Source organism: Neoarius graeffei, chromosome 13, assembly GCF_027579695.1.
Source record: "Neoarius graeffei isolate fNeoGra1 chromosome 13, fNeoGra1.pri, whole genome shotgun sequence".
Taxonomy (NCBI): domain Eukaryota; kingdom Metazoa; phylum Chordata; class Actinopteri; order Siluriformes; family Ariidae; genus Neoarius; species Neoarius graeffei.
In genome coordinates, this window is record NC_083581.1 from 2,536,641 (window position 1) to 2,552,507 (window position 15,867).

The 15,867-nt window shown below is 41.2% G+C and overlaps 1 protein-coding gene across 1 annotated transcript; it reads left to right on the forward strand.

Moving 5' to 3' along the window:
• Nucleotides 1-594: 594 nt before the first annotated feature.
• Nucleotides 595-13,143, forward strand: arl6ip5b (ADP-ribosylation factor-like 6 interacting protein 5b). The gene is made up of 3 exons (XM_060937132.1): nt 595-814; nt 6,031-6,248; nt 10,155-13,143. Exons 1-3 carry the CDS (start codon nt 630-632, stop codon nt 10,328-10,330), a joined length of 579 nt encoding a protein of 192 aa, XP_060793115.1. The 5' UTR covers nt 595-629; the 3' UTR covers nt 10,331-13,143.
• The last annotated feature ends 2,724 nt before the right edge of the window (nt 13,144-15,867 follow it).

Consider the following 15,867-nt stretch of genomic DNA (forward strand, 5'->3'; position numbering starts at 1 on the left):
CAGCTGAAAACAGTTGAGCTCTTTAGAGAAGCTATAAAACTGACCTTCCTTTGAGCAGATTGAGTTTCTGGAGCATCACATTTGTGGGGTCGATTAAATGCTCAAAATGGCCAGAAAAATGTCTTGACTATATTTTCTATTCATTTTACAACTTATGGTGGGAAATAAAAGTGTGACTTTTCATGGAAAACACAAAATTGTCTGGGTGACCCCAAACTTTTGAACGGTAGTGTACCTACTAACTCCTCTTCCTCTCCCCTCATCACCCATGATCTAAGGCTAGGCCAGACCCAGTCACAAATCGGTTGATACCAACCGCCGCCACAAACCACCCTCACCATCCACAAGTAATGAAACTTGCACTTCCTGAATTCTTATGCCGCCGCTGTGACGTGACGCTTTAGTCACCCAATCTTCGTGCTGCTTCTGGGTAAAACCAACCAATCATAAAGCAAGAGGCGGGATCTTTCTAGACTTGCTGTGTCATGATTGAGTCATCTACTGTCCAATCAAGGTGGCAGTTGCTTGAGAATAGGAACTGACAGCCAATCATGGTGCAGGAGGCGGGGTTTAAGTGGAATGCGGTTTAAACCAACACACGCACACACCCCGGCCCTGTCAACACGAACATGGCACCCGGAAACATGGAGCTGGCGCCGCTGAGGCAGTGGGATGATTTCTTCCCCGGAGCCGAGAGGTTCTCTAAACCGGACATGACGGATTTAACTAAATGGAACAACAGAGTGATCAGCAACCTGCTTTATTACCAGACCAATTATTTTGCTGTGGCCACTGTGGTTTTCTTCATTGTCGGGTATGTACAGTAGGAAGAGAAGATGGTACAGGTTACACCTCCATTACAGCGTGGACTAGTGTGTGTGTGTGTATACGTAGCTTTATTGTATAAATAAACATATCTCTGAGTCCAGCCATGCAGTAAATATTCCATCATCATCATCATCATCTAAGCCTGATCTGATTTCCAGTATGACTTGTCTTTTAGAATTCCAGACTCATTCAGACCTTTACTTGTTTGTAATTGCAGTGATGCCACAAGGAGAAAAAATATTTAACACATTTTAGATTCTTTACTGTGGATTTGAGGACAGATTTGTGCACTGGATTGATTGATTGACTTTATTGATCCCATGCTGGGAAATTTTGTTGCAGCAGCAAGTTATCAGACATCTCATCTCATTATCTCTAGTCGCTTTATCCTGTTCTACAGGGTCGCAGGCGAGCTGGATCCTATCCCAGCTGACTACGGGCGAAAGGCGGGGTTCACCCTGGACAAGTCGCCAGGTCATCACAGGGCTGACACATAGACACAGACAACCATTCACACTCACATTCACACCTACGCTCAATTTAGAGTCACCAGTTAACCTAACCTGCATGTCTTTGGACTGTGGGGGAAACCGGAGCACCCGGAGGAAACCCACGCGGACACGGGGAGAACATGCAAACTCCGCACAGAAGGGCCCTCGCCGGCCACGGGGCTCGAACCCAGGACCTTCTTGCTGTGAGGCGACAGCGCTAACCACTACACCACCGTGCCGCCCCACAAGAACAAGCTGACTATACAATATACAGATAAAAATGTAACGATAACTATATATCTATAATTATTCTCTCCACATTCACTGGATAGAAACAGTCGTGTGCTCTGATTGGCTACTCTCCTACTAGGATATCAGCTCATATACCATGAGTAGAGAGAAACAAAATGGCGGTGCGTGTTGCTGAACCAACCGAGGACGAAATAAAAAAAAACAGAAATGCAAAAAATATGGAATAAAAGTATTTGATGATGATTTTTTTTTTCAAGAATTATTATCGCATTTTTTACAAATTGCTCCGGTTATTTCACCGGCTTGTTTACATTCTAAGCAGAAATTATTTTGTCTGATGTTTTGTATAAAGTTTTCGTTTATCGAATTTGCAAAAAATTAAAAATAAAATAGCCTTGTTTCTCAACACACCTTGTCAGCTGTCAGCTCATGTATGACTCGATTTCATCAAATAACTGTTAAATGTGCCTTGTGTGTTTTTAATTAATTTATTTATTTATTTATGCATGCACAAGTATCTCATCTCATTATCTGTAGCCGCTTTATCCTTCTACGGGGTCGCAGGCGAGCTGGATCCTATCCCAGCTGACTACGGGCGAAAGGCGGGGTTCACCCTGGACAAGTCGCCAGGTCATCACAGGGCTGACACATAGACACAGACAACCATTCACACTCACATTCACACCTACGCTCAATTTAGAGTCACCAGTTAACCTAACCTGCATGTCTTTGGACTGTGGGGGAAACCGGAGCACCCGGAGGAAACCCACGCGGACACGGGGAGAACATGCAAACTCCACACAGAAAGGCCCTCGCCGGCCACGGGGCTCGAACCCGGACCTTCTTGCTGTGAGGCGACAGCGCTAACCACTACACCACCGTGCCGCCCCATGCACAAGCATATCATTTAAAATAATGTAAACAATTATTATAATTGAGATGTGCGAAGGAGAGGTATGAAACCCGAAAGGGCTTATATAAAACACCTCGCCCATGAAAACAATAATCAAACACCACATTTGTTACAAACAAAGGCAAAAAATGAGAAACAATTAAATGAAAAACAGAATAAAAAAAGCAATCAACTGAGTGATTATACAGTGAATATAAGAAGAAAAAAGAAATATACATACATAAATGAATAATGTAAAACAATAAAGATACAATACATTAATAAAAATAGAAAAAATTGTCACATTAATAGATTGTCCTCATTAATACTGATATACTCTTATTTAAAAGAAGAAAGAAAGAAAACAAAATATTTAAGAAGTCAGAAAGAATGTCTCCAGAGTTCATTTCTAAAAATCCCATTGGGGTGTAATTTTTTTTTTTTTATAAACAGAGCTGAGAATAGAAAGTTGTTGATGTTGGTTGTGTAATAATAATAGTTGTGTGTGTGATCAGACCTGATGGAAGACTTGAGGAACAGTGTCTGATCTGATTCGATCCAACTGACACATGCAGAACACGTCATTTATTCCTGAACTCACTGTTTCCATTCACGTTGCCAACTAATTCAGATTTCTTGGGCCACGTTTCAGATGGGCTTCTAAATCTGAAATGTATTTATTATCTGGTTATTTCATTTGGATCTACTCGCTCACATCTGATTTTCTGGTTAGCTCAAAAGTTGTTGTCGTTCAGCTCGGTTGAAATTCATCATTTGGGTCTCACGTGACTCGCATTAATCGTAAAGGGACGTCAGAGGCCTCTACAAGCTTTTTAAAAAAAATTCTGCAGCGGAGTGGGAGAACCCAGGTTCTGTACGAGAACACCTCTCGAGAATGCTCAGTCCTGTCTCCAAGGCAAAACCCAAAGAGGTTAAAGAGCACAATAACTACTGTACAAACAATCACTTTCTTATGACAACCAGAACCATGATGTCGCTGGTCGTAAATCAGGCGTTACTGAAAAAGGAGAGCTAGGGTGTAAAAATGATTCACAAACATTGAATCATTGCTTTATGAATCAAAATCCTAGCGTATCATAGAGAAGCCTGAGGTTTAGATCTCAAAAAAAAAAATCAGTCAAAAGCTTGAATATAAGCAAATTCAGCTCACATTTTACTTTTGCAGATTATTTTTCAACAAATCTGCGAGAAATAAATCTCTCTACAGGTATTTTTACTGATCTCAAGCTTGAACTCGTCTTATTCTACTGGCAGATATTTTCACTTCTTTCAAGCGTTCGTTATTAAATCTGTCCAGAAATGAGCAGTTTTGTATTTGTTATAAAAACACTCATGGCCACTTTAATAGGAACTTGTTGACTCTAAGGTCCCTGTTCTTGGCTGCAGGAGTGGAACCCAATGTGGTGTGTTGTTCTTCTGTTGCATGCTGAGATGCTTTTCTGCTCATCACGGTTGTAAAGAGTGATTATAGGAGTTACCTTATCCTTCCTGGAAAAAAAAAAGCTCAAACCACCTCAAATCTGTCCATTTTCTGATCTCTGACCCTCTCTTATCAACAAGGCATTTGTTTCCACCTACAGAACTGTTGCTTAGGCCCTGTCCACATGGCAACGGATTCAGGTGAATCTGATAAAATTGTTTATCGTTTCGGCCTGGCGTCCACATGGCACTGGTGTTTTGGGTGCCCCAAAACGAAATCTTTTGAGAACGGGTTCCAGAGTGAAAAAATCTGGCAACGGCGCCGTTGCGAAGTCGTCTGGATGAGTAGAACGGATTTGTTTACGATGACGTCACAACCACATGACAATCCCGCCAGCAAAAATAGGGAAAAAAAAGGAGTGGTCTCACCTCTTCAGATGTTGGTTTAAGTCCGAAGATACATTCCTCAAAAAGGGCGTAGAAGAACAAAGTAATCCATCAACGTGTAGCATTCAATTTATTCCGGACCATTAAAGAATTCTGGAGGATCTCAGAATGTTGGCGTACTGGCTTCCATCTACCCCCGTTCATTCATCTCTCTCTCTCCATCTACCCCCGTTCATTCATCTCTCTCTCCATCTACCCCCGTTCATTCCTCTTTCCGCGTCTCCATTCAAAAAACGAGCACATGATTTAAAAGGACTATAGCCATAGGGCAGGGAGTGAGAAGGTGTGTGCGTGTGACAGTGACAGGGAAGAACCCAGGCTCATGCTCGCCCTGAATTTCTCTTAAAGTGAAGGCAGAAGAACGTTCAGCACCTGGCCAGGCTTTCTATGTATTAATTTACATAGACGTTTTAATATGAAATATAAATAAGTGTCTTAGGCAATAGATACTATTTTACGCTACTGACTAATAATCAAAACTTTGTGGCTAATGCTACAGAAGAAGGGGTTTATGCGCATGCGTCTACTTCTTCTATTGTTCTGGTGTCTCCGATGGGACCGTCTTACAGCGCACGTAGAGGTGTGGCATGTGTATTGCATCGTTTTCAGCAAGTGTTGCGTTGCCATATGAACCTGATATTTTACTGATCCATTGCCCATGTGGATGCAATATTTAAAAAAAAAATCTCTTTGTCGTGTGGATGTAGCCTCAGTCACTTGATGCTTTTTGTTTTCTGCACCATTCTGTGTAAACTCTAGAGACTGTTGTGTGTGAAAACCCCAGGAGGAGATCAGCAGCTTCTGAAATACTCAAACCTCATACTCATCTGGCTCAAACCAACACCCATACCACAGTGAGAGACAGAAAGAAAGAAAGTCAGACAAAAATTGAGATCACAATGTTTCCCGTTCTGATGTTTGAACATTGTGAACATTAACTGAAGCTCCTGATTTGTATCTGCGGGATTTGATGCGTCGAGCGATCGGCTGATTACAGAACTGCAGAAAAACAGCGGGTGGATGTAGGGGTGTTCCTAATAAAGTGTACAGTCAGTGTAATACCTTTATGAGAAATATTACCTTTTTTCCTCATTTATTCCAGATACCTTGCTAAAACTTGCTATCATTTTTTTTTGCTGCGTAAATAATGTCCATTCTCCTGATCGCTCTTCCAGTGTGTGTTAGGAATGTGAGAAACGCTGAAACGCGCACGGTGAGGTGAGGTGCGGAGTGTAAAGCGTCAGGGTGAGGTTTATAAAGCAGTGTGCGACTAGTGCAGCTGTCAGGAATCACTGAGTCACGCTCGGATTTATATATAACTCACAGAGCGAGTTGGCTGGGACGTGGCGTTGTTATCGGTGTCTCGCAGTCCAAACATTTCATTTTTTAAATATCTGTACACTTGGCTGCAAAAGTTTGTGCACCCTTAATACAAAGTGCAGGAGATTTCTTGTTTATAAACATAATTTTTTTAGCAGGTTTGGGTTTATGGAATTTTCTTTAACAGAAAATGCAAAAAAAAAAAGGTCAAATTGTGGATGTTAAAATTGAAGCCCTTCAATTAGTGATCTTTGGTGCAAAAGCTTACACCCCTCTGTGGGTTTTTTTTTAAAGATTTTTGCATGAATATTTATAACTGATCTCCATGTGCTTTTCTTCTTCTGTCGATGTTCGCTGCAGGTTCATGAACCCTCTGGGCATGATCCTGGGTGGCGTCGTGGTGTCGTTGGTGTTCATGGGGTCGGTGTGGGCCGGAGAGAACAAGGCGGTGATCAAGAACTTTAAGAAGAAGAACCCGTCGCTGTTCGTCATCGCCGTTCTGGGAGTCAGTTACTTCCTGCTGTCTCTGTGTGGAGGCGTGATGGTGTTTATCTTCGGCATCACTTTCCCTCTGCTGTGTGAGTAGAAACACCTTCGACATCATCTGATTACATGCAGCCTGAGAGAACTCGCTCTCGCTGTAGTGTCATTAAAATCCCAATACAATTCCATGTTCAGTAGGAAAGGGAAGAAAAGTACATTTGTGTTTTTGCAGATTTGCTCCGTTCAGAGTAACAGCTCTAACAGAGTGAGCAGCTCGAAGCTGCAGAGAAACAGTTCCAGACCTGCTAACGTTTAGTGTCGGAGTTCCACGTTTTAACATCAGAGTACGCTGCTGGAAGCGACGTTGTAGTCGACTCACTAAAGTCTGAATCCACTCCGAGAACAAGACTCCACCCGCACCATGTGACGGTGTCTGTTGCTGCCTTTATGTGAAAGCGTCTCTGCTACTGTGTCGGACTAACGTTCCTGCTCCTCTGCCCCATTTTAGTTAACAGGCTACAGATAAAAAGCTTGTTCGTTGCTCAGCAAGCCCCGCCCACTATCAACAGGGCAATGAACATAGTGTGTCACTTCCTTCTCTGGGTGTGGTCTTACCAAATGACGATTGGAGTTCGAGGTCGTCCCCGTCGTCTCCTCGATAGTTCTTCTACATATGGAACACATCGCAGTGCATTTTTTCCCACTGCACGAGAAGTCTGTATAAGCAAAGCGGACAATCCTAGCGGCGTCTCTCCAGGCATTTTAGCGCCGTTAACGTTAGTTTGTTCCTGAACATGACGTATGAACAGGTGAATGTGCTTCTCTTGCACGAAATTAGTATAAAAATTAATGTCGATATGTTCTGACAAATTATTATGGCATGTTACAAAAAATAAAGAAAAAATCCGAGTCTTCGTCTCCAACTTAGAAGTCTGAATGCAGTTAATGCACGAGTCCGAGTCATCAGCGCTCAAGTCCAAGTCAAGTCACGAGTCTTTAAAATTAGGGCACGAGTCGGAGCACGTGTTTCAAACTTGATAATATTAACTGACCCCCGGAAGCCCCGCCTCCAACATTCAGATCTGTTCAGAATCTGCAATCAAAATGAATTTTCTTGGGATTTGTGATCAGGAAGAATTGGTTGGAAATCTGTGATCGGGAGGAAGCACAGGTGTAGATCGGAGGTGCCCCACATTCTTTCCCATGAAGGGCCAAAGATTAACGTCGATGGAAGGCTGTGGGCTAAAAGTTAATGGTTATGTGACGTTACATTAAACGTATTATATTTTATAGAAAATTAACATTGGAAGGTAACTTTCCTTCTCCTTTCACTCCTCACTGCTGTACTTTATAAAAAAGAGGGAGTGTTTGGTTGCGGAGTGATGATGGATATCATACGGGTTCTTTCAAAGCGGCTACTCTGTCTGCAAATAAGACAAACTGCTGTCAAACTTATTTCTGTTTTAAAAAACTCGTCTTGCCTGTTTATTTATTCGTTCATCTCTAAATTTCCTGTTATCAGTGTGTCTCTGCCTCAATCACTCCATATTGACTGGCTGCCTCAAAGCCAGTGATGTAACACACACACACACACACACACACACACACACACACACACACACACACACACACACACACACAGCATGTGAGCATTTCTTTAAAAAAATATGAAAATACCCTCTGTACATCAGATCAGCAATATTTATAATTATTCCTCCCTTCTGTCATTGTGTAAAAATGATAGTGAAACAGAACACTGAGAAACCGAGGGAGTGAGAGAATGCTGTCGTTCTTCGTAGATGAGATGGATGTGATTTAGCAGCACTGTGCTGCAGATTCACGAAAACTCAGATGAACTTTTTAGCTGCAAAAAATGTTTCATAGTCGTTATGGCAGGATTTTACAGCAGTTTAAATTTTAGAGGAGAATAAATGAGCCAAAGCAAAGAGAGCGTGGGCCAAACGTGGGCCGTGGGCCCCAAAGTGGTCAGCTCTGGTCTAGAATCTTCCAGCATTGATGATTATGACGTTGGTGTTCCTTGTTTGTCGGCAACAGAGCGTCTGAAACTCCACAAACGTGTTTTAGTTGTCTGTTCCATCACACCTGAAGGCAAGGCTGGAAAACTAAGAGGCTGTCCACACGGCAACGGATTCAGGTGAATCTGATAAAATTGTTTATCGTTTCGGCCTGGCGTCCACACGGCGCCAGCGTTTTGGGTGCCCCACAACCATATTTTTTGAGAACGGGTTCCAGAGTGGAAAAATCTGGCAACGGCGCCGTTGCGAAGTCGTCTGGATGAGTAGAACGGATTTGTTTACGATGACGTCACAACCACATGACTAGAACAAGCAGCACTCTCGCGGTTTTGTATGAACCACTGCATTGCATTCACTTTTGTATACAGCTTTTCTTTTAAATAAACAAGTAACTGAACCATTTCTTGAATTTCTTTTTTTTATTGGATAAGACTGCTTTTCAAAATGTTCCCACACAATAAGAAAATTAAGTTATATAAAACTATGCACACTAATAAAACTAATTTGTACACACAGAAGGCACGATTTCCTCGCGTAGTCGCAGCCATCTTCTTCTTGTTGTTGTGTGCTTGTTCCTGTGAGTGCTTCACGCCGGGTAGAAGAAGGGGTTTATGCGCATGCGTCCTACTTCTTCTATTGTTCTGGTGTCTCTGATGGGACCATCTTACAGCGCACGTAGAGGTGTGGCATGTGTATTGCATCGTTTTCAGCAAGCGTTGCGTTGCCATATGAACCTGATATTTTACTGATCCGTTGCCCATGTGGACGCGATATTTTTTTTTTTAATAAAATCTCGTCGTGTGGATGTAGCCTTAGTACTCAGGAGGTGATGGTCGGGTCGGATCTGATTGCGTCTCTGTTGTTGCTGTAGAGCTTCATAAGGATGGCGGGCGTGGTCTTCAGTCCTTCAGCATAGAAGTGAAGGTTCAGTGAATCTGAGTCATGAACACGTTCCACAGGTCGTAATGTGAAGAACAGCTGTGTTCTGCGTGTGTGTGTGTGTGTGTGTTTCTGTTGTTGCTAAGTTGCAAACCTGCATTTCCTCCCTGCACTCAATCCATTTTTAGCGCTTGCTGTTAAACTCGCTGTGCAGATATCTGACTCGGGTTAAACTGAAGCTCTTTCCTGCTCCGTGTCCAAAAGCTCCTGATGCTTTCAGTGTGCAGAAAGGCAGGGGTTTTTTTTGTGTGTGTGTAAAAAAGTCTGATATTAGACACACGAAACGTTTTATAGGTCAGAAAATGTTTTGTTGGTCTCATTTATATGCAAATTTTAATGTCTTTTTACCTTGTAGCAATGTTTGTTTATTAATTGTTTGAAAGCGAAATTAAAACTTTTCTTAAACACTTAAATATTCTATTGTGCATGAAAATGAGCAAAATTTGGCATTTTAGAGCTTTTTCTACACAGCTTCTGTATGCAAATCCTCATCCATTTTACAGCCAATCAAATGCTTTGAGTGCATAACTCCCGTCTCCTTAAATAAACTATGGTTATCACTACAGAGGCCTGAACTCAGAAACTTCTCCTAGAACACCATTTTAATTTTATATTAAATCATGATCCGTTGTTTAATGTGTCTGACATAACGTCCAAGAAACGAGTAAAATGGCAGAGGCACACTGTTACACCTTTCTCCTCATTAAAATGACCATGAAAACTATTAACATTCATGAATATGTAAATTAGACACGCCCCCCCCACCCTGCCCCATGACCTCCTGACCTTCCTAATGACCAGTAGTTGTTTAGCTTTCTCAGGAATAGATTGCTTTGGGTAAAAGTGTCTAATTTTCATAAATAAATTTAGAATTTAAAAGATAAACAGGTTTAGGAAGTGTAATATCCCGTTTGATGGCTCATGAACATCTACTGTAAATGCATTATTATGCTATTAGATTTAGATTTTTATTATTTAATTGTACTTTTTTTCATCCTGAGCTGCTGTAATTGTTTCTCTCGGCAGTGGTCCTGATCCACGCCTCACTCCGTCTGCGCAGCATGAAGAACAAGCTGGAGAATAAGATGGAAGGTGTGGGACTGAAGAAGACTCCCATGGGTGTGATCTTGGACCTGCTGGAGCAGCAGGAGGAGAAAATCAACAAGATCCAGGATTTCATCGAGAGCAAGCTGAAGGACTGAGCGACGAGACGGTTCCGATCCGACCCGATCCTCGCCGAGTTTCTCCTCCTGATCCGTTACTTATCTAACGCTGTTAAACCCAGATATCATCTCCTTCACTTTCAGCAGCATGATGTTCATGTTCGGAGTCATCTGAAGATCCTGAAGGGCCGAAGCACTGAAACGTTTTTCCTCTCGGAACACACACTGCTCCCACATCCTGTTACACTCGGGAGTCGCGTCTTTCCAAGTCGGAATGTTTCAGTGCTTCTCCTCAGGAGAACATGGCCACCTCCTGAATGTGGAAAATCTTAGAATTTAACAATCATTAAAAGCAATATTGTGTTTAATCTAAACTCTTTATCTGTTCATCCGAAGTATTGAATAATCACTCGAACAAACGCCTTCTGTTTTATTAATTCTCTGTCTAAAAGGTAACCACGCCTTTCCTGCAGTGTTGAGCACAAACTTCAAGCTGGAGTTTATAGCACAAATAAAAACCAAAAATATTAAAATAAGCTTTGTTTGTTTCACAAAAGTTTCAGGTCAGAATTACAAAAATTCAAGAACATTGCTTCAAGCTTTTATTACAAAAAAATTAAAATGCAGTGTTGGAACTTAACAATCAAAAGTTTCACAATAAAATACAGTATTTTTTTTTCCAAAACAAAAGGTCAAATTCCAAAAATTCCAGAATATTGTTCCAACTTTCCAGCCCACAAAGATTAAAATACAAAATTCCAAAACAAAAAATCAAAACAGGGTCATTAGGATTTTCCCTAAAAATTTAAAATTGAAAAACAGTGTTACAGATGGGTTTTTCAAAAAAAAAAAAAATTGGTACAATTCCAAATTCAGGAATTTTGAAGCCCCCCCCAAGCTTCCCTCAAAAATTCCAAATTATGTTCCAAGCATTTCCCCCAAACAAGCTGCAATAAAATAAAAATAAAAACAGGTTTAAAAAAAAGTTAGTTAAAAAAATTAATAGCATCATTGTTTCCCCCAAAAATGTTGACATTTAAAATTAAAATCCATTTAAAAATATATATTTTTGCATGTTGGGTGGGTTTTTTCCCCTTTTTTTTGTAATTAAAAATGATCCAAGGCGAGTGATGCGTGCTGTTGACTGTGGAGACGTCTGGGCTGTTTGTCTTTCTGACTGGGAATTCCGACTTCACAATTTCGCAGTCATCTAATTATTATTATTATTATTATTATTATTATTATTTAAATTGCATGTAAACTCAGCGCAGCATGAAGCCTCAGAGATTAAAGTTAAAGGAGGTGAAACTCGGAACCTCGCGGTGATGCGGATCGTCACTTCACTCAGTGACGTGATCCGTCTTCACCGTCGAGTCTTTCTTGTGTTGGGATTGGATCAGATTTTAACCACATGCCTTTACAATGAGAGTCAAATCCGTCTCTGATTGGTCCGACTGAAGTCTGATCAGGCATGAACATGCAAATGATTTAATTACACTTTGTGGGGGGGGGGGGGGAGGGGATTCTGCGTGACATTCAGTCTCATAAAACACCTGAAACTCCTTAAAGATGTGGGTGGATCACGTGGTTTTTTTTTTTTTGGAAGTAAAGTATTATGAGGAATTTTTGCTTGTCATGTGACTTTATGACTCAGATCTGGGAATTGTGTTCACACCTGCATGTTTATGTGGATTATCCCAATCCGGATTCTCCTGAAATGTGTGAAACAAGGTGTACACGGCGTCTCGATGTGTAATGTATTTATAAAGTGTTACGAAAGCTCTTTATTGTGTCCATCATGAATTATGCCAGCTTACCTTTTCCTTTGTCTATGCACTTATTTTTATTTTCACACATTTATATTAGTGTCATAGAGACCCAGTAGGAGAATAATGATTAACAAAAAGGAACAAAAGCACTTTTTAGATTAAAATATTAAAATGTGTGGGTTTTTTCCCCCATTATTACTCAACTTGAATTTGCTCATTGTTGATGAATGTTAAGTATTCTTGATTTGTTTTGGAAGACGAGAAATAAAAGCTGCACGCTGTACACTGCATCTTAAAGATCCATTCCCTGTGGCATGTCGAGGGGGGGAAAAGTTTTACAGAATTTTTTTATTATTGATATCGTCCATATTTGTTAATTTTTAATTTTTTTAAATTCATGCGGTGGCTGCTTTACCCACACAAAAGCCAAATGCAATCTAAGCATAAACATTTTTCTTATGTCAGCTTTGGGATCTGAACTCTCAACCTTCTGGCCACTCGAGCGGAATCTTGCCCTCTGCTCACTTACAGTCATTTTGTTACTACCTCAGATAACGATCAGTGAACCTCCAACAACCCGAATGAATCAAATCAAGCACATGATTAGAACTAAGTTCAGATTTCTGGTGCATTTAATCAGATATTATTTGTGAGCTCAGTTTTCGAAACACCCCATGGTATCAGGATCATAATCTCCATGTTGACGTGTGGAAGTGTTGAACAGTTCTCACACTGAATAATTTGTGGTGAAAAAAGAACTCTCCTGGTTTTTTTTAAGCTATGCAAAAAATATAACAACAGCTTCGCAAATTAATTCATGTAAAGCTTTTCCATTAATCCTTTTATTTCTCTCAGTAAGGTTGCATTCTCTTTTTTTTTTTTACATTACATGTCCTATTAATCTTCCTCAAACCAAATGGTTTTTACAATCTATTGTCATATTTATTGTTTATAAAAAGTTGCATCTATGCATTTAAAATGGTTTAAGCTCCTTTATACCCTTCATTTGTCTTTATTTTCATTTTTCTCAGATGGTAACTGATGATGCAAAGTTAATAAAAGTTTCTGACGGATGAGAATCAATGCACTTGAGTGTGGAAATCTTTTTTTTTCCTTTCAGATGTATTGTGCTGCACAGAGTCTGCATAAAATGACGTTGTGTGTGTATATTAATCACACGTCAGTAGTTTCATGTGCTCTCCTTGTGTTTGTGTGAGTTTCCTCTTGGTTCTCAGGTTTCCTCCAACCTCCTAAAAAATGTTGGTATGTCGGTTGTAAACTATTGTGACTAGGTTTAAGTGTGTGTGTGTTGTACTCTGAGATAAGTGGCATCCCATCCAAGAGAAGCTCGAGATCTACCGCCAGCCTGAAGATGAATGAATGATAATCACCTCCATGGTTTTCAACAAGCAGTATTGCTTTAGATCGTCCCTCCTACAAGTACTGTCAAGTCGTTAAAAAATACCCAGAGGGTTCATTTATGCGAGTCAGCGCTCATGTAAACGAGTCTGTTCAAAGAGTCGACTCTTGTAAACAATTAATCACTACTAATCACCAACATTAGTGTCAAAGATGATTCTGACAGACACCTTATCACCACTTCTTTATTAAAGGCTTAGTGAGGAAGTTGTACCTAAGGCCAAGTTTACATTAGGCCGTATCTGTCTCGTTTTCTTCGCGGATGCACTGTCCGTTTACATTAAAACGCCGGGAAACGGGAATCCGCCAGCGTCCACGTATTCAATCCAGATTGTGTCTGATCCGGTGCTGTGTAAACATTGAGAATATGCGGATACGCTGTGCTGAGCTCTAGCTGGCGTCGTCATTGGACAACGTCACTGTGACATCCACCTTCCTGATTCGCTGGCGTTGGTCATGTGACGCGACTGCTGAAAAACGGCGCGGACTTCCGCCTTGTATCACCTTTCATTAAAGAGTATAAAAGTATGAAAATACTGCAAATACTGATGCAAATACTGCCCATTGTGTAGTTATGATTGTCTTCAGGCTTGCCATCCTTCCACTTGCAAGTGGTAAGTGACGCGCATGCCCGACATGCACTGAGATCACACACACAGCGGCTCAGTCCCAAATCACTGCTCGTGCGCTTCACTCGCGCGCTGTGTGAGCTGCGCAGGGCCGGAGTGCGCACCCTCCAGAGGGCACTCGCTGTTCAGGGCGGAGTGATTTGGAGCGCAGGATGCCTGCAGAGCCGAGCGTATCCGTGTATTGGCGTTGCTGTGTGCACGCAAATCGTGTATTGGCGTTGCTGTGTGCACGCTAATCGTTTTATTAAAAACGTTAATCTGATGATCCACTGATATGGTCTAATGTAAACCCCACCTAAAATCTCAGGTGTGCAAGCAGCTAAAATTAGCACCAGCTCCATTGTGGATCTTTTGCATAATGAAAGGTACTGGGCAATGCTGCAAATTCCCATGTTCCCAAATGAACTGAACTCTCGGGAAAATGCATTTGCACCAGAAAGCTATGAAACTGTAATTAATAATTAGTGTAATTTGTAATTAATAAATGTACATTTTCACTGACAAAATACAGTATACACTTTTTACAGTATAGTCCAAGATTTGTTTTTAAAAAAATGTAAGCGAAATGTTTTCATTCACGCAAGACAAGGATCAGTAGCGCTGATCATTTGTGTTTGTTTTGTATCGGTAATCGTATGGGGCCGAGTAAAATTAAGGATTAATTTCATGAGTGATTTTGAAGTTTTGAAAATTTCAAAATTTTGAAATCATGAGTAAAATTGATCCTTGATTTTACAAGGAACCATACGATGACTTGTTTATAATATCTCTCATCTCATCTCATTATCTCTAGCCGCTTTATCCTTCTACAGGGTCGCAGGCAAGCTGGAGCCTATCCCAGCTGACTACGGGCGAAAGGCGGGGTACACCCTGGACAAGTCGCCAGGTCATCACAGGGCTGACACATAGACACAGACAACCATTCACACTCACATTCGCACCTACGGTCAATTTAGAGTCACCAGTTAACCTAACCTGCATGTCTTTGGACTGTGGGGGAAACCGGAGCACCCGGAGGAAACCCACGCGGACACGGGGAGAACATGCAAACTCCGCACAGAAAGGCCCTCGCCGGCCCCGGGGCTCGAACCCAGGACCTTCTTGCTGTGAGGCGACAGCGCTAACCACTACACCACCGTGCCGCCTGTTTATAATATATCGGGCCAAATTAATTTTCGCAAATCTCTCGCTTTTCCCTCGAGGACTTTTCATGATTCTTGAAAAGTAACATCTAAAGCTAAGTGTAAAGCATTAGCCTTTGCGTCTCTGCTAGCCAGACGTGCAATACTTCTCAGTTGGAAGGGCAATGCCCTACCCACACACTCCCAATGGCTCAAAGATCTTACTGCTTGTCTATCACTGGAAAAAATTAGACATTCACTACATGGCTCAGAGAAAAAATTCTACAAGATGTGGGGATCACTTTTAGATTACTTTCACAACCCCGAAATCCTGATTGAACCATAGCTTTTTGCCTCTGCCCCCTTGAGTGGCAATAACCGGCCATTTTTCAACGTTTCTTTAATGTCTTGTCCTCAAAGTCCCTTTATATTATTATTTAATTTTATTCTATTAATTAATTTATTTTTACTATTTTATTCTTTATTTTATTTTATTTATATTTATTTACTCTAAGCTGAGAAGGGGAGGATGATGGGTGGAGGGAGGGGTGTGGTGGTACCGGGGGATGAGAAGGGAAATGGTGGGAAGGGGTGGGATCATGGGCTTAACTGTAATAACAATACTGTACTGCTTATCT